General features: G+C 48.7%; 1 protein-coding gene and 1 long non-coding RNA gene across 2 annotated transcripts in view; one reads left to right on the top strand and one right to left on the bottom strand.

Annotated features, from left to right (window-relative positions):
- Fife (regulating synaptic membrane exocytosis protein fife) overlaps positions 1-8,581 on the bottom strand; it is a 46,525-nt gene extending 37,944 nt beyond the window's left edge. The window contains exons 1-5 of the mRNA XM_065439508.1: positions 8,447-8,581; positions 6,779-6,954; positions 5,840-6,257; positions 3,426-3,539; positions 1,058-1,315 (exon numbers count right to left, since the gene is read on the bottom strand). Of these exons, the coding sequence (XP_065295580.1) occupies positions 1,058-1,315; positions 3,426-3,539; positions 5,840-6,257; positions 6,779-6,954; positions 8,447-8,512 (1,032 nt within the window). The 5' untranslated portion in view covers positions 8,513-8,581. The remainder of the gene's footprint in view (positions 1-1,057; positions 1,316-3,425; positions 3,540-5,839; positions 6,258-6,778; positions 6,955-8,446) is intronic.
- LOC135907780 (uncharacterized) overlaps positions 1-19,230 on the top strand; it is a 242,829-nt gene that overhangs the window by 83,236 nt on the left and 140,363 nt on the right. The gene's annotated exons all lie outside the window — the stretch shown is intronic.

Here is a 19,230-nt window from a genome sequence, read left to right as displayed (position 1 = left end):
TAGGCGGTTGTACTTATGAGCCTATTCGCCGCATGTGCGTTGCCTCCAGCGGCGCGAGCACCAGCGTGAAAGGCGACTGCCATCCTCCTCTGCCGCCGCCGTAGCCCTCTCCCTCAGCGGCCACAGGGGGGAGAGGGTGGCGGGAGAAGACGAGAGCTGTCCTTCCCGGGCGCCCCATCGCTCGACCGCACCATCCAAACCAAAGCTCAAATATCTCAAAGAGCTGTTGTTAGTTAGCGTTCGACGAGGAACGGGCACCGCAACTTGTGCGGGAGCGCGACGCCTTTGTATGGGATTCTTTGTATCGGTGGGGAAAGTCCGACCATCACCAAGCACTACACTCTTCTATTCGTTTCCATTCTATGCTATTCGAAGTTATTCGTTCAGAAATTCGCCTTAAAAAAAAGCAAAAAAATTATCCGACGATTACGATACTCCCTAATGCGAAATTTGAGCGCAGCTCTATACGTGTTTCCATTTCGCGATATTTTGAAGCAAAGAGTTTGAGAGAGACCTGTAGCAGAGTCTGTAATGGTCGAAAATCTGATCTGCGGATCAAGCGAGCCGGCGTTTATACATGACTCGTCAAAGGTTCCAGTGTGATCGCTGGTGCCGCATGGCTTCCAGAAAGTACTATACAATTCGCATAGCGCATACAATCAGATTAAGAAACAATCTCACACAATAACAACCAAAACAAGCGCCAACGAGACCGACCCAACAGAACCAAACAGGCGCGGGCGAGAGCTTTGGCGCGAGCAGACGATAGTACGAAACGAGCGGATCGGCTGAGACCAGACACGAGTGCGCATCGAGCCGTAAGGAGGGTCCGCATGACACCAGCATCGCGCGCGCACGTCACTGAAGGGGCCGCTCTCATTGGTCTCCGCCATTCGCGGCTCGCGTCCTTCGTCTCCCACTCCAGCGAAGGGGGGCGGAGCTGGTTACGAGGCCGACGACAACGCCGACGACAACGCCGACGCCGACGACGACGCGAAACCCAGGAACGGACGCCAAAGAGCTGCGCTCTAAAAACGTCGGGTGGTATAGTACTCACGTCTGCCGCTGTGCGGCTCTTGTGTCTCTGCAGGCGCGACTTGCGGCGCAGGCGGCCCGCCCGGGGCAGGTAGTCGTCCTCGAGCGAAGAGTCCGACGAGGCGTCCCGGTCGGGACCAGCCGCGGGCTTCTGGTAGCTGTGACGTCGCTCGGGAGACGAGGAGCGCAGGCCGTTGCGCTGCCACTCGGTCTGGCCCGCGTACGAGCCACGCTTAACGATGGTGCGGGCGCTCGGCGGGGCTAGGCAGCCGCCGTCGACCTGCGACGGGAGGCACGTTCGTGGCGTTTCGTTGTTGTTGCTGCTATTTAATTTGCTACTCCACTGCAGAAAGAAGGCCCCCATCCCAGCGATATCAGCTGGTCTTGTCTTGGACCAGCTGATTCCGACTTGTGCCTCCAATTTCCAAATTTTGTCGCGTTACCTAGGCTATCTGCCGTCCTCGAATACGCTTGTCATGTCCTGGCACTCATCCTGTAACTCTTAATAGACCACAGGATGGACAAGGATAGCGGAGAGCGCGTTTGTTTAATAACTGTAGCATAACGACAAGTCGGGATACATTAGAGCAACCTTTATCAAGGCAGTTTACCCGCCGTGGTAGCGCAATGACAGCTGCTGAGCGCGATGCCCGAGGTTCGATTCCCAGCCGAGGCAGCCGCATGTCAATTGGGCGAAATGCAAAAAAAAAAAACAGTCTGGTTTGCTTATATTTAGGTGCTGCACGTTAAAGGAGATTAAGTCAAAATTAATTCGTACTCCTCGACTACAGCGTGCCTCACAATCCTTCAGTGTTTCTTTAGGCCGTTCCAACCCTCAGATAACTTTCAAGATATTTAAGAAATCGACGCTCTCGCCCCCTTCCCTCAATTTAATAAGCATATGTACTATAGAGACACACACCTACTTGGCCTACAGAGTAAATTGTCGTCGAAACAAAGCTAACCAGAGAGGCGTCCAAGTGTACACGCATAAATTAATTGAAGTTTACAAGACAGTGCAACACACACACACACACACATACACTCACGCACACGCACACACCCGCACACGATAATTATGTCCACACTTAGTTTACCCTTTATTTTTCTCACCAAGATGCCAGGTGAGCCGATCGCGGAGATAGAAGAGTATAGCAGATAGAACAGCTGAAATGTGGTTCGTTGTCCACTATACTGAAGCTAACTACGCCCGTACCGCTAATTTTATTTACTCTGCACCACCGAAGCCGCTTTCGAGACACTATTGCCTCGCGCTTTTCCTGCCTATTCCAAGCAAACCAGTTCCTTTTCCCAAAAGTGTGCCGTATGGTGGCTTTTCCTCAACCTACCTATATCTATGGCCATGCACCCTTTGCAGGGGTACAGTGTAATGTGAATTTCTGAATATATTGGCGCTAATTACTCCCATACAGTTCAAGTTACATACTCTGCAACTAATCCTCACTTCTTGTGGGTACCACTGAAGTCGACTTCCAGACACTTTTATCTCGTTCGAGCCTTGCTTAGTCCAAGCGAACTCGCTCCATTTTCCAAAATTGTGCCATACGGAGGCTTATCTTCAATATGTTTATATCTACAATGGTGCACTCTTTTTGCAAGAACATACTGCAATGTTGCCTAATTTTCTACTACATCGGCTCTAATTACAATCGTACCGCTGATTTTACATACTCTGCAGTAATCACAGCTTATTGTCTCGTTGAGACCTGTTTTGATACATTGTGCGACTAGCCACGACGCTCTGGAGGCTCGAAAGGGCCGATCTTTCTGCAAGTGGTTACGAGATACCCAGATCCCAGATACGCCAAACCCGAGTACAGTCAGCTGAGGCCTTGTCTTCAATACAAACAGACCTACTAGAAATATAATGCGATGGCATGACTATGTGTAATCGTCGTCAAACACAACCCGAACAATGATGATACACATCAGGCGCATTATTTTAAAATTTCCATGCTTTGGAAAAGAAAGTCACGTTAAGCTATCCCATTTAAGTTGCACAAAGCAAAAATCTGCAGGACCCCGCGAAGGAGAAGCAAAAAGGCTGCGTAGGCATATGGAGGTTAATTATGATGGGCGCAATACAGTGAGGAATACAGCTCGTTGGCTTATCGATGGGTTTGGTGAATCTAATCTGCCAGAAGGCACCTTCGAAGTACATCGCTTATTTTTCGTTACAGCTAACGAAATAGTGGAACATATAGCCGACATGGCTACCAACAGCTGCTGCATTGCTAGAATTTGCCGATGACCTGCATTTGCTCATCTGCACAATTTTTCCATACACAGCCATCAAATGGTCGTCTACACCCAATCAGTCATGAGTGGCTTGCCGTACATGCACTTACACAACCCTCTTTCCCAGTTACCTGCATCTGCATTTCGAGACGTAGCGCCTCCTTGAGGGGCTCGCTGAGCATGAAGCTGCCCCTGGGGCCCGTGCTGCAACCCAGGCCTCCACTGTCCTGTACGATTCGCTCCGTCTGCACAGCGAAGACAGAAAGATATAGCGGGGGGAGAGGGGATTGGGAGTTAGGGTAAGGTCTATCTTGCACATGGTGGCGTCGATACATGCAGGGGCTCTTGCTTGTCCATTACAGCTTCAGGATCAATTTGACCAACTTACGCTAGTAACGTGCCAATATGCTACGTGACGCGTGGTGAAACTTTGTGTTTTCTGCGGCGCTGTATTTTGCCAATAGTGGCGCCCTCTAGCATGCACTCGGTATATGACGACTGTTGGCCTCCGAAATCTTGGTGCACACTTATTATGTTGTCCTTTTTTTGCTTAATTAGACGTATGACACACAAGATGCACGAGGCAAGCTGTTTACGAACTCAGTGTGGTGCGACTTCTGTTCGCCTTTGATACCTGTACGTTCGTGTGTGCATAGAATTGTGTGTTGTGGAATCTTGGCCCTGGGACGTTGTTTGTTTGCCTTTTATTACTCCATAGGTCTATTTTATATATCGGTAATTTTGTTATGCGAAAAGCTGTAGCCATCGTCATTATGAGATGACTACATCTGTTTGTTTCATCTTCATTTCAATAAAATAAAGGACACGGGTCAGCGCAAACATTAAGTATAACCTACTACCAAGAGTAAAACGCTAGCTGCATGCAAATTTCGGAGCCATGCATGACCCACAACACGCTTCAGGCATGAAGCTTCACGAGCTAGAGTAAGCACTAAGGCTGCATCAGAAAGCTTCGCGAAGCGATGTTAACATAATTTGTCATGACAAGCGAAATTGAGGAACAATGACCCTTTTCTTTGACTACCCTCTGAGTGTTGCGTAGCGAACATACAGAGGCGAGTCAGTGCACACTTCTTAATTGTGAGCGTCAATATGCACGCACGTAAGCACATTTCAATGCCTGTTAGGCTTTCACAGTCACTAAAATGTGCGCCAGCACTCTGGTGTCTCGGTCTGGAGGGACACTGAGACGAACTGAATTGTACTTTGCCATTGCTGCAGGTTACGCTAGGGTGCCACGCCGTAATTTTCAAGGGTCAGATCGCTGGCGCTTAACACAGGAGAAACTGGGCAATGGCGAATACGAGTTTTCGCGTGGCCTAAGAATAGCGTAACCACAGCAGATGATAATGAGGGAAAAGTGGACCATATGAAGTCTGTCCCGAAAGTTCATGCAGTGAGTGAGCAAAAAAAGGGGGAGAGGGTGCAACACTCCGCCTCTCTCCAATGGAAACGATCCGGTAGGCCTCTAGAACGAGCGAGACTGCTTGCATGGCAAAGCGGAACTTTATACGTGTGCTTTTTCTGCAAGTCATTTTTTAGACTTTATCGAAGTGGAGATCGACAGACAGACGGAACAAATTATCAATATAAGATTTCTTGTGAAATGGGGGCAATAATGCTGCAGAAATTCATCAAACGTCGCAAAATGCGCAGGGGAAGGCTGTCTTAAAGGGAAGAACTCTGTTCAATTGTGCTCAAAGTTTTCGAGAAAGCCGTGTAGACCCCAAGGGCGATACATTATTAGGACGGCCCTCCAGCTCGCGTGAAGATAAAAACATCGATCGTAAGCGCTCTTTCGCGCTTAGTAACCCACGAATGATTGTTAGAATGATGTCGAAAGCACTTGGCTTGAAAAAGACGTCCGTTCACCGGCTTCTCAATGAAACTTTGGAAATTAAAAAGTCTTGCACCAAGATGGTGCCGAAGCTGCTGACTTCTCAGCAAAAGTTGCGACACAATCAATGTTGTATTCGTTGGAAAACATCAGACGACAGTGATGAATTCTCGCAAAGGATCGTCACCGGTAACGAAACTTGAATTTAGGAATACCGCATCGAGCTGAAGTCGCAGAGCAAGGAGTGTAAAAAGATCAGTCTAAAAAAAGAAAGCACCGGAAGAACATATAAAAATCTTGCCAGACTTCATACACACTGGCTGAACATGGCAGCAGTGGTGCTTCGATCTGCCAATGTAATAAGCAACTAACGACCTCATGCATGTACCGATATATCATATGAGACACCATCGAATAAAAGAAACGATGCGCCCTATAACTCCCAGATACGATATGTGAAAATATGGGGATGTAAAGTAGAAGTCCGCTTGCTCCCATTATCATGTGGGGCATGTCCCTTTATGGGGCTTTTGTATATTTATGATGCCGTTCCATTCGAGGTGGTTCGCTGGCATGAACAGGCGTGTAACACACAAGGAACGGGCTTCCCCGGAGGAAAAAAGAAAAAGAAAAAGAGCCCGTGCCGGCTGGCAGGCAACACCGCTGCGGGGGCCCAAGGCCACTCACCATTCGACGAACCGAGGGCACCCTGTGCATTCCGGACCCGGGCGGAGGCCCGAGCCTGTCGTGGCTCATGCGTCGGCGGCAGCACGAGCACCGCCACACTGCGTGCTGGGGGTCCCGCGAGTACGACGCGCAGTCGTCGCACACCAGCTGCTTGCAGTCGTCGCACGTGTGGCACGGCTCGCCCGCCTGGATGCCCTTGCGGCAGATGCGGCACGGCTTCGACGGAGGCGGTGGAGGAGGGGTCGCCGCAGCGGGCGCGGCGGGGTTGTTGGCCCCGGCCGCGGCGCTGGGCACCCCGGCGCCGATCTTGACCGACGCGACCCCTGGAAACACCTTGTCGCAGGTCTTGTCCGGCGTCGACGTGGCCGTCGACGTCGGTTGCGAGGTGGGCGGCGTGAGCGGGGGCGTCTGGGATTTCCTGCGTGACAGAGGTCGCGTCGGATGAGAAGCGAGCGACGCAGAGAAATGACGGCGGCTGTTGGGTTGCATGGTTGGAGTTGTTGGCTCGTCATACTGCATGGCTTAAGCGGAGTGCAAACGGCACCAGTACACAATATTCATGCGGGCACCCGAAAAAAGCAGTGCTGTATATATGTCCGTGTTGCTCCTGTGTCCTGTTGTCGTTCGCGCTACGCTTAACCGCTGTAGCTTTCATTTGATTGAAAGATGACTCAACGCCTACTTGGGGAAGTTGGTGAGGGACCAGAGATAGAGCTAAGTATTACTCGCGCTGGAAGCCTCACATGCCAAGTAAGTAAAGTGTCTAACGTGAGGCCCAGGGCCTGACCCAGTCCTCGAAAGACGTGACCGTTTCGGGCCGGTGACAGGCGCTGTGTGAGAAGAACCAGTGCTAACGGCGTTCTAGGGCTGGGATCTGGAGCAGACAGCCTGCAACAGATATCTGGAAGAAATGCGTGCCGGAGGTGGTTGGTCACTTACTTGACAAGCGTCTCGAACTCGTCTTCTTTCTGCCAGACCCTGGCGAGGATGGAACGCTCTTCGGGCGTCAAGTGGCCGAGGTCGGCGCGTGACGCCCGCGGACTTAGGCCGGCCACGGTGGCGCGAAACTTGCTGCCCAGCCGCATGCCGTCCTCGTCCGAGCCGCTCTTCACCATCTGCGCATACGCGGGCAAAGGGCTGTGACGTCACGTGTGGGAAAGGCGGAATAGTCGTGGCCGTCGGTATGGAGGCATTTTTCAAGGCAGAGCAGCGAATTGAAATTAGCATTGAAGGCAAAGACACAAAGTCGGCTAACGCTCGCTATAAAAGAAAAATCAGAAATTGAGAAATAAATCCAATGAGATACCGAAAAAAAAATTGAATGCTGTAACAAAATTTAGCGTTTCGCTCGACCTGCTTACACGTTGTTCTAACAATACGCGGAAGCGACATGGCGAAACGCAGCATTTGCGATAACTGCTACGGAGCAGGAGGTACATCTCCTCGGCATGTACCAGGCATCTCAATATGCCCACGACGTATAACACCTACGTCACAGTGGTCCCAAGCCCACTACACATAGCGCCTCGAACGAGAAGTTCATTTACTTGATTCACATTAAACTTTTTCACTTAAGTATAAGGCATCAGAAGTACTGGATCATAAAGCAATGAAAGCACTTCAACGCTTCTTTGAAGATGCTTTCATATATGGCGAACATCTGTTTACTGCATCGTGTGTAATAGTGTCTCATTCCTACAACTGAAAGTTGTACGAATGGAAAAATTTGCAACAGGAACTCTTCGAGAGAGACTTTCACTTACGTTACATGTTCTTCTGTTAACCCTTCTTCTTCTTTTTCTTCTATCTTATTAACCAAGTGAAACGATGTAGACGTCGCCAACAAACGGTGACAAGAATTCTTCTGTTCAGGTTAATCTCAATAAAAACTGTGCAGATCCAAACCACATGTTGGTATATGAAAAGCGAAGTTTTCATGAAACGTTTAAATAAATGTCATGCAACTCACTAAATTATGCGCAGCGTTTGACACCACCGCGATTACCTGCCTGCAAGTGAAGACTGCAAGACGCGGGGACCTCCACCGCGTGACCCACGTGACTGCGCGTTATACACTGTCTCCAGGATTGGCGTTTCTTTTTTTCTACGACAGTGAATTCAGGGTCGGCGTGCCGACTAGAGCGGGCTGATCCTGGAGATGGTGCAATAGTAAACTGCGTTTTGCTCGCAGAAAGACTTAGCAGGCGCGTTCGCGCCGTCGTGCTGTCCTGGTATTCACGGCGCATGCGCGAAAGGTTGCTTTAGTAAATGAATTATGCTCTCGATGACCTACGTTAGTTGCAGTGAGGACATTTAGGCATCATTTGTTGCTATTGCTGAGTATTTCCGCAGAAAACAAGGCCATCAGCTAGGACGCCTGCAGTGGTAGTGAAGGTGGTAGTGAAGGTGGCATTGAAGATTTCATTCCCGCTCAAGCAAAACTGAAATCGTTCGCAAAGAAGGCTTCGCTTCAGAGGAAACGACTGGTTGGCAAACCAGTATGGTTGCAAATCTGTGCCAGCGTGAAGTCGGGAAAAAAACAAAACCCGACAACAGGCAGACCTGGGCGTGCTCTTGTGTTTGTCTCCGGTTACTTAAGACACTCACCTTCTTGACGAAGGACATAACATTGTTGGAAATCATGTTGAGATCGTCTAGACGCGTGGGAGTCATGGGACTCGGCTCATGCTGGTGTCGCTGGCTTCAGACCTGCCCGCTGCTCCCGTGGCCACTCGTTTCCTGCGCAAGAGCCGATAGCAACGCCACCGTTCTCAAATATTCCTGCTCCCGAGCCACTTCGGCGCCGCGCGCGCCCAGATTAGATAAGACGCAGGCGCCAAGCATGCATGCGTAACACTCTGTTCTATATGCCCACGCTACGGCGTTGTGTATACAGGAACAAATAAGGCTTAGCAACGTGCGCCGCCTTTATTGACAGGAAACTCCACGACACAGTACCATTTGCGACGGGAGAAAAAAAAAAGAGAAATGGAGCCTAATGTACCGTGGCTAACAGCGGCTGCGTTTAAGCCTCCCAGTCGTTGAGGTGTAGCCAGTTTTTCACGCTTTTGCTTCGCCGCGCTGATAACGACCGTAACAAGGCATTCCGGGTATTAGCTAAATATACATTCAAGGTATACAGAGAAAAAGGCGGGATTTGTTTAAGTTAGAGGAGCGAAACGTTTTTTACGTTACGCTTACTCAAGCGTCACCTTCGTTAAGCGCGTCATTATAATCGAATCGATCAAACCTATAGAATCAGAGTTCAGTATTTTTAACTTGGAGAAGCAGCTGACATTTCGTATCTACATGATTGAGCACTTGAATGGCTGAAAAAGAAACAAGTGGCCAATGCTGTGTTATGCGAGAAGAAGGCAGTGTATTCGGGAGGGAGAAATTTGCTAAGAGATTTTATACTTTGAGTACGTTTGCCAGCACATTCTGCGTTTCGTTTGCCTGTACGCGAGAACGCGAGAAGATTCTGCGCCGGCCCCTAACCTGTTCCAGTCGGTTGTCGCGACTTCAGGCTTAGCATATTCGAGGCTCCCAAATCTGGACAGGACCAAGCGCTGGACCAGTTGGTGAATGAATAAAGGGAAAATGAAACATCCACTCAACCGTAGCTAAGTGCTACGAAGGAAATCCATACAGGTTTCTCGAAGGAAAAATTTCGCAATTGAAGAAATTCGACTACGCCTTCCATCTGCTTGCCGCCTGGTTAGCTCAAATGGTAGAGCGGCTGCCCCGGAAATGCGGTGGTCCCGGGTTCGAGTCCTGAAGAGGACGAATTTTTCTTCAACTGCGAAGCTTTTCTTTCGAGGAACCTGCATGGGTTTCCTTTGTAGCACTTCGCTACTCTTGGGTGGATGTCTCATTCTGCCTTTATTGATTACTTCTCTCCACCTTGCGGGTTTCCGCAGAACTATTACGTCAGTTGTTGAATGGTCAGTGAAGACGGAAACAAGGAAAAATAGACGCATGCGCAGAGGGTAAGAAACGCACAGGGCGGTATCTGAATGTTGGATAAAAGAAAGACTGACTTACGAGACAAGAGTGACGCATTTGGGCTGGTTGGTTCATGATTACGAGCAGTAAAACATCGCTAAACAATAGGACGAGGAGAGGGACACAGTGTCCCTCTCCTCGTTTTGTTGTTTAGCGCTGCTTTAGTGCTCGTTGCGAGACAACATGCATTTGTCTAGCAACAATGCATGGAGAGTGGCGCCAATTCTCGCACCCGGAACGACGTGCGCCACAAAAAAACGGTTTTCGATGAAGAAGCCGAACGCTCCGAGAATCACGCATGGCTGCTTCCATTCATTCGCGCAAGTATTAGGCTAATTTATTCACTACCAAATGTATCACTTGCTCTAATCGAGGTGGGATGGTTCCTCATATGGCTCGAAGGCCTCACACGGAGACTATTTGGGCATATAGACGCATTTTTACAATTGCGATAGCAATTATACAGGCGCTAGAAGCGCGTTCGCGCCGTCGTGCTGTCCTGGTATTCACGGCGCATGCGCGGCGCGCGTGGAGGTTTGAAAGGTCACCAGAGGCGCGCATTACGACTGGCTGAAAAAAAAATAAAGCTACGATGACAAGTGCACACATCATCACGCACCGCTTAATCGGCTCTGCCGGAGCCAGGGCAGCTTTCTCAATTCCGCTGCTGGCACGACCGTTGTGTTTACACTCATAAGCGTTTCTGCTCAGAAGCTGTGTGCATACACCATGCACCGTGGTGCCTCGTCCGAGTGGAACGGACGCTTAACGTAAAGCTTAAGCTATTATGGTTAACCCTCTCAACGAGCGCTCACAGAATTTCAAGCAAAAGTGTCAACTTTCTGCAATGCCAGCTGGTGTAGGCTTATTGTCACAAGTCCACAATCTTTAACACCAAGACGGAAGCAAGAATGCATATGTCTTGAATGTTCTCACCGCACAAGCACACACACCCGAGCGCAATCAAAAGCGTCTTTGTGGCGGTAAAAAGTAAATCCGGTTATAAAGGTTTAGTTTCGTCACGAACTGTCTAAAGCTTTATATATAAATAAACGAAAACAAAATGTGTGCGTGCTTCGAATAGATTTTGCTCCGTCAGCGTTCCCTGGAACATTCCGAAATTGCGACAGCCCCGTTTCTCGAAGGCTCGTAGTATATGAAATCGACAAGCGCGACGAACGCGACTGTAACTTCGCAGTAGCATCAGTCGAAGCAAAGGGACGGTTGCGACACCTAGCGGTAGATGACGCTGAGATGACGGGCGGGCAGATCAGAACAACCCTCGGAGCCATTCTATAGGTACCGCTCTTCAGCCCGGGTTCGATTGGGAACAATAAACAGTGTTCTCAGCGCCGCGAGCGACGCGTTATTCGAGTTTTGGGTACACAGTTCGTCGTGGGCTAGAGAAAGTTGGCGCGGATAAGGAATTGTGCTTGCAGCAAGAGATGCCAGACAATACCGGGGATCTGGACAAGATGGCGCGGTGGCACAGCGCGCAATAGAGGTATGAGACAGACGAAAAGAAAGCGGAGACGTGCGGACAGATGAAATGGGGAAATGTAGGCGGTAAGCCCTTTGCGCGGTAGGAATTGAAAGTCTGAGGCAACGAAGCACTCGCTGCCACAAAAGCTCGACGCAAAGCGGCTATGACGGAAGAACTGGAATTTCTCTCCGTGCTTTCCTGAGGAGTGCAATAATGAAACTAGCGGTGCCGGAGTTGGCTTTTCCTTCTTTGTTTTTTCGATGCGACGAGAGCGAGGAGACTCGAGGCCATTGCGCAATCGGAACCAACGCATATCTGCAAGAGACTGCTGTGTTTGCGTAGCCTAAGGTGCCTTCGGCAAAAATTTGCGCCTGTATTATCCCGCAGAAAAAAAAAATCATCCAATACATCCCGGAGGAATGATTTTCCCAGGCCCACGTCTCACTTGCGCAACCACCTTGCATTTCCCCAAGGGCACGTGTTCTTCAAGGCTTGCGCGCGAACTTCATTTTTCTTTCTGTAGCGCGTCTTTTCAAAACGTGGGCGCGTTTTTTCGCCCATTTAGCTTTCTCCAAAGGCTCTCGAGGACATGCACCCTACGCTTTTGACATGCCCTGTGTTTGACAGCTCGCGTTGCGATCTTCCTAATTTGTTAAAGACGGAATGCTTCGTGGGCGACGATCTGAGTTATGTGTGGCATTGCGCTGTTTTGCAGTAATTGGGCACCAGAGCGTGTGTCCTTGGACGTGAACTCGCGAGAAATGCGGGGACACGTGACTTCGCGTGCATCTGCGCCACGGTTTCCCCACCCCGCCAAAGCGTCGTCTGCTAAGTTTCGAAAACGTACTCGAAAGCCAGAGCGTACGTCTGGATATAGTTTCTTTTTTCCGAAGTGCCGCATAATTGCGGAAAGGAATTTCCATTGCATGCGATGGAGGGTATTGCGTCATTAACCTTCGCTTCACTCAGGACACTGACCTGGCTGTGTGTCAGATTAATCTTGTCACATATGAGTGCGCCATTCCTGCCGGGCGATTGCCGACGCTCCTTCAGGACGATCAACCCACCGCAATGACAACAGGCATAATTATCATAGGTATCATGTGATAAGCGCTCGCTGTGAGACCTAAACTCACGAAGTTGCGCCTAATGTACTACTTCTAGTGTTTCAAATGTACTGGAACACTTATGGAGGGTAAGACGGAAGGATCACTCGATACACAGGTGAAGTGGTCTTTGGGTATGCTCAGGTAAAGTTTAGAGCGCGCGGAATAATTACGGTGTTTGCAATGAATCAATTATGCAAGCGCTCCTACGGGCCATAGACGTGAATCCTGTGAATGGGGGGCATTTGGAGAGTCAACTGCTTGAAATTAGCTTCGGCAATACATCATCCAGCGTGCATTCGCTGCAAGCGTGCTACAACACGGGATTACGATGTAGCTTAGTCGAATGGGTGGTGTCCAAGTCCACGCCCCAGTGGGGGCGCCCTCTAGATAAATAGCCACAGATCTTGAAGGCTATATCATTTTTCTCGTTGCATGCGGCGGAAGTGAAAACCGGAAACATGTCAAAGACATTGAGTTTTGCACGCCACGTACTTTAATTATCTTTGTTGTCCACACTACAGTTTATGTGCGCTGTGCCGGTCACTGTTTTACATCTCTGTATTAAGAAGGAAAATATGGCTCCCCGCCTTTGCAGGGCCGAACTCTACTGCAATCACCTCTGGAGGGACAAACGTTTTCTAACACGTCTCCTAGCAACTCTCTCACAGTACTACCGTTTCTCCGAACACTCACACTTTCACCCTGCCACAAGCGGCACTACTTACCCTCTATCCTCTTCAAACTCGATTTTTCGTTAAAACGTGCGCAAAAATACTACACGGGATGCCTTAGAAAAAAAAAAGAAACTGCCTACAAACTCACTTGCCCGCGCAACCTTTATACGGCTGCAGATTTGACGTCCAGTCAGCAAGAGAAAATAGCATAACAATGCGAAATTCATGCTAATCGTACACGCATATAAAACGTCGCGGAAAAGAGGTGCCCATTTGACCCGTGTGAGATTCGACTGCTGCTATACCTTGGCGCGCAGAGGTATCGTTGACGAAACAATGATGGTCGACCGACCTGCGCCGCCGTGGACAATATGAACGGAAACACCAAAATTTGCAATTCAAGAGGCTGCGGCAGCTCAACCTATGCGGTGGTCACAAAAGTCTTCCACGAGACTGACTCGGTGTGCACTAAAAATGCTGCATCTAGCGTAACCACATCTAAGTTTTGTAAATTTAATACTCACCCACTTTGAGCGGTTATGTGCCTTAAAACGAACTTGCCTTTCCTTCTCATTATTCTCACTACTTACGACCATTCATGTCAAAATGAGTCCTTTGTAGCTTGATTTTCTGCAGCCCGTAGGCACCGACAGGCTCTTGTATGTTGCGAAGGAGTAACCGCACAGCCATCAGTTACCGAAGTACAGTTGAAACTCAATTTAACCCAGTGATGACCAGGCTCGAATTATTTCGTTAAGTCGCGAAGTTCGTAAAATGGAGGAAAAAATTTTCGGTCCTTCGAAATCTAAAACCTTAACTTAGCGACACGCAAAGGCTACCGCGCGGCACTGTATTTGCCGCTAATCCAGCCGTATGTCGCATAAACCATGAAATAACGAAAGCAGCCACAGCCGCCACCACAGATGCGGTGTTGGGTCTGCTGTTCCGTGCATGGACGCGGCGTGCAGCCTTGTGAAAAGAAAGCTACGGATGTGACCATGGTACCTAAATGTCTTAACGCGATAGCTTTAGAGTGCACGCTAGGAAAAGAACTCGTCTTTGTCAAAATTAGAAACAAATCGCCGCTATTTTTTGCTCACTTATTTCAGGAAAAACATCATTAAATCGAGTTCGACCAAGTTTGTTTCGTTAATTCGGGTTAATGGTAACATCGAACCCTATGGGTACCGGTCAGGGAATGTAAATTTCTCCGTTAGATCGGGAACCTCGTAAAGTCGTGTTTCGTTGAATCGGGAACTTCGTAAAATCGCGTTTCATTAGATCGAGTTCATACTGTAACTTATACAGATTATTCAAAACAATACGCAACAAACAAGAAGAGGCAAGCTCTACAAACGGACGCATCGAAATAACGACACCCGGCTGCTGTCCGTCCTCGAATCACTCGTGTGTGGCTCTTCGTATTTTCATTGTCGCCTTTTTCGCCGCCAACACAATGCGACAGACCCAGCTTCGCTCGCTGGCACTAATCTCTCCGCTGCCCACATTAGGCAAACGGCAAAAAGAAAAGCCGGCACGCTGGCTGGAAACGGACAGTGCGACAAAGAGACGGCGGCACATCCTTAGTTCCAGACGACGAAAGGAAACGGCCATTACGGAGACGGAGACAGACAGAGTGCAGGCAGCGAGGTTAACCAGAAGAGAGTACGTATCCCGGAGGCTGCGAGGGGCAAGGCAGACGGCCGGCAGGATAAGAGAAGGCCATCACAGAGTACACAATCATGTTTCCCGTCCGGCGTTTAAATTACGGTTCTCTCCAACCCTCCCCTCTCCCCTCCTGGTACCTACGTGTCACCCGCTTACACCGTGTCATCGGCGTCGTCGGTGTCGTCGCAGCCCCCTCGACGGCCCGCGAGCCTTTGTTCTTCGTGCACCTCACCGTTGCGAGCGAGAACAGTTCTTTCTTTCCCCACCTTTGTTTCCTTTTTCATCTTTTCCGCCCTTTCTCATTCCCCCCGTTAGAGGGTAACCAATCAGACATTTGCTCTACTTAACCTCCCCGTCTTTCCTTTCCCAGTTTCCCATCACTCTCTCTCATTCCCTCTCTCTCTCTCTCTTTCTCTCTCTCTCTCTCTCTCTCTCTCTTCGGCTCGCCATTAGCGCGTCTCTGTCCTCGTCGGCTCGCGTGTGCACTTCAAGGGACGTGTGCCTGACCGGTTCCTTTTTTCTTTCATTTTCTTTTTTCTATTTTTCTTTCTTTTTTTTTTGCTCGGGCGCCGCTACACGGTGCGGTGCGACCGACATCGACCCAACTGCTGTAATAGTGTTACAAGCGCTCTGCTTCTTGCACTCCTCTCCCTACTCTTCATATTAGTTGCTCTGCGACTCCGTTCTTTTGCAGTCTACTCGGAACCAGCCCACCCCGCGGCAGTTCCTCGCATGGGCTGTCGGATCAATAATGGCCAATATAAGTATGTAAGTCTCTCCGCTGCCTTGGCGTTGAACCACAGATCCTGCCGTTCAGCCATTAGAACACCTCCCCCGCCCCTTCGCAATTCCCTGTCTTCTCTTAACTCCCTCTTTTATACTCACTGTAGCACCGTCGCTACCTTTGATCTCGAAGCGGTGTGTAGTATTATTTTACGCTAGTCGCCGTCGTCGTATACTGTGAGGTCACGTCCTCTGGAATCGGCTCCCGAAAATGGATGGATGGATGGATGGATGGATGGATGGATGGACGGATGGATGGATGGATGGATGGATGGATGGATGGATGGATGGATGGATGGATGGATGGATGGATGGATGGATGGATGGATGGATGGATGGATGGATGGACGGACGGACGGACGGACGGACGGACGGGAGTGAAAGCAGGAAGGCGAGATAGCCCAGCAAAACAGAATATAAGATTTGTGGTAATTGCGGCCTGCACAAGTGGTGCAGAGGTTACTAGGTACATAGTGTAAGAGAAGGCCCGCCGTTAAGGATAATGTCGAAGTTTTTTTTTTTTTGGCTAGGAGCCCGAAACATGTAAACACGTGAAATTTGGACGTAGAAGATACATAGATATAATGTTGATCACGTTGCGCGGTAGTGTGAACCTCGAACCGACGTTCATTTGCGAGGTACTTTTCGGCTTAGCCAAGTACGCATGGTAAAATCATTTCTCTAGCCTTATATTTTGGTATTGCTGAAATTAGATTATGATGCATAAGTAGATGAAGAAATTTCCAATCAGTGTTTAAATTCTCCACAATTGTCAAAAATAATGCAAGAGTACTTCATCAAAAACTAGAAAAAAAGTTCAACAACTATGAAGGTTGTGCACTATACGATTTGGAAAGGATGCCTTATGCAATAGGTCAGGGTTAACAATACGTCAACAGTCAATAGTACTTACATGCCAAGGCAAACCAAGTCTTGACACAGACAGTAAGATTTAGTGAAGCACTTCAACTCCTGGGATAGTGTTCTAACACGGTGCTGCCAACCCTTGGAATAGTTCACAAAATTTAGGGATGTTAGGTCTTGTTCACGAAAAACATTTTATATCTAGCGAAAACTTGAGAAGAAAAACTGTTGCACTGCCAAGACTTGCACTGCCAGATCATTTAAACTTGAGTGCAGCGAGTTCACTAGCCAGATTTATAAAAACGAGTTTGGCAATAAATTTAAGCTATCCTCTCGGGGTCTATCTACAAAACAAACAAGTTTATCTCTACGAAAAGTACATTGGCCGAGGGAAAGACTGTGTCCTAAAAACAATATAGGGAAATCTAGGGAAGTTCTTTATCATATATAGGGGAAACTGGCTTCAGAGGTTGGAAGCACTGTTTTAACTATACGCGGCACGGAAGGCAACTCCTGCTTAGAGTCACTCTATGTACAAGCCATATACCTACACCTGCTGCGCAGAAGTAACAGTGCCTTCGCAGCTACCAGGCGTCTCACAATGCTCACGTGATGAGGAGCGCCGCCAGGGGGCGTTGCTGGCGCTGCACCTCGATGGTGCACGATACCAACGGGAAACCGTCGGCATTAGTGAGCGCCCAGTGAAATAGTAGATCACGTTAGATCGACGCTTACTGCCCGTTCTACTCAGACCAGTGAATACTAACAGCAGCGTAGCAGGGACTTTATAGTACGCTTAGATAGGAGCCACATATTCATTGGAGGAGCGAGCGATGGAAAGGACAAACATAAAGTCGAGTACAATAAAGTGGCCTTGTTTTATTGAAAAAAGAAACCTGGACGCTGTGGGACGCTCTAGGCTCGCGCGTGGAGGGCTAGGTATTCTAGACACGAGCGAGTGCGTTTACCTGTAAAAGCGACGAAGTCAAAGGGAGGCACCGTCAAATGGGGTTGCTGGAGGTGTAGTGATGGATCGCCGCAACTTAGCGTTGAGCGAGGTTTTTCGAATGAAAAAAGAAAATTGTCCAACTCTGTAATTGGATCGTTAAACAAGAAATGCGTTCCTCACAAATTCGTAACGAATTTTCGCTTAAACCGACTCTCACAGTGTATGGGATCTAAACGATATACTGAGTGTTCCTGCGAAGACTGCCCCCCCAAAAATAATTTTAAAGATGAGTTTTTGAGATGAATGAAGTCCTTGAGATGGATTACTAAAACAGGCTGAAGTTATTAGCGCGAGAAATGGAAATAAATTATTGAAGAATTTCTAAAATTATATAATAAATTTTCTAACCAATTACATTCCTGCACATATAGCAATTTACAAATTCTCTCCGCTGCGTTCGCGTGACGGATCCACTCAAAACGAATTCTCAAGATGACACCAGTTATGAGTTACTGATTCCCGAACTTTGCCAGGAAGTACACATGTGGTCTAGTTAAGGTTGTACTTTATTTCATGAAACATGTGTTTTGTTACAAAACAAGTGAGTTGAAAGGCAGTGCTTTCTTACGGCAAGTTTGATTGCGCATACCTCGAAAACGGTGTGGCCTCGAAATTCTTTCCAAGTGCGCTCGCCTTATAGTGACCCGCGTTGTCAAACTCGGCACCAAAACACCATAGCCAGTGGACTTTCACGGCGGGTAGAACGGGCCACGTTCATGCGCATCCGGAATCGTCCTCTCCGGCTATAACACTCTGTAGTGTGTTTCTCCTTCTGTTGTCTTCATAGCCCCGAGCACTAGGGCCCTATGTCACGTTTTTTTTTGTATATAGAGAAACGATCTCCCCAGGTTGCGATCAAATCACGTCGTAATTCGTGCCTTGAACAGCAGGACGTGTTTAGTTCGTCGACAAACTTTGTCTGTGTGCTGCGAGCAACAAAGGAGAGACAGTGCTCCAGAGACCCACGGGACTCAATGAGATCGTGTAACTGTCTATCGGAATGTGTGCGTGCATTCGTCGGCAATAATACGAAGTGCGGCACAAGGCGCAGTCTTGAAATGTAAAGGAATAATGAGAATACAACGAGCGCCTCACTTTGTTCTCCTTCCTTCTTGGTGTCACGTATTGTTGCTCGGTTATTGCATTAGTGCCAAAACTCTCAAATGTAAACGCAAATGATATCCTCCTCTGTTGGGGCATGTGCGCAATGTAATTTTCCACTTAGTTTCGCAACCTGGAGATAGCTTGTGAAGGCTGCTGACAGACAAGCCTACTCAAGCTTTCATGCAAAAAAAAAAAGCTTTGCAGTCGCCGTTGTCACCTCTACTTTGTCCGAGTTTTGCGCAGAGTACATGATCCCGACGTTGGTGCGACTTCGCCGGTTTCTATTCACTGTGCATAATTTCTCTCTTTCTCTGAGTGAAACGACACATAGAAGTCGGTGCGGATTCTGGCGATGTGGCGGTTGCGACAGAAAAATACGGGGCCATCTTATTAAGCCAAATAAACGACCAGGATCTGATGTAATCCTGCAGTACATCTTTGCGCCGACGCCCCGGCTTAAAACAAGACAGGGTGTGTGTCATGGTATTCGGGCGAACCGTAGGCCACGTAGGGTTGTTTATGCGTTTTCGTAATCGCTGCATTGAACATTTCGTGTGCCTCGCTGATTCAGCGGCTTCAGCGTTCCCTCTCTGGTTGCATCGATTTTCGTCCGCAGTATTTGGGTTGCGATAAAACCGGATTTCAAGAACAGACGAATAAGGAGAAGAAAGAGAGAGCGACAGAACAAGAAA

Source organism: Dermacentor albipictus, chromosome 6 (genome assembly GCF_038994185.2).
Source record: "Dermacentor albipictus isolate Rhodes 1998 colony chromosome 6, USDA_Dalb.pri_finalv2, whole genome shotgun sequence".
In the NCBI taxonomy this organism is placed as follows: domain Eukaryota; kingdom Metazoa; phylum Arthropoda; class Arachnida; order Ixodida; family Ixodidae; genus Dermacentor; species Dermacentor albipictus.
Note: the sequence above shows the minus strand (reverse complement) of the source record. Positions and strands in the feature narration are given on the sequence as shown.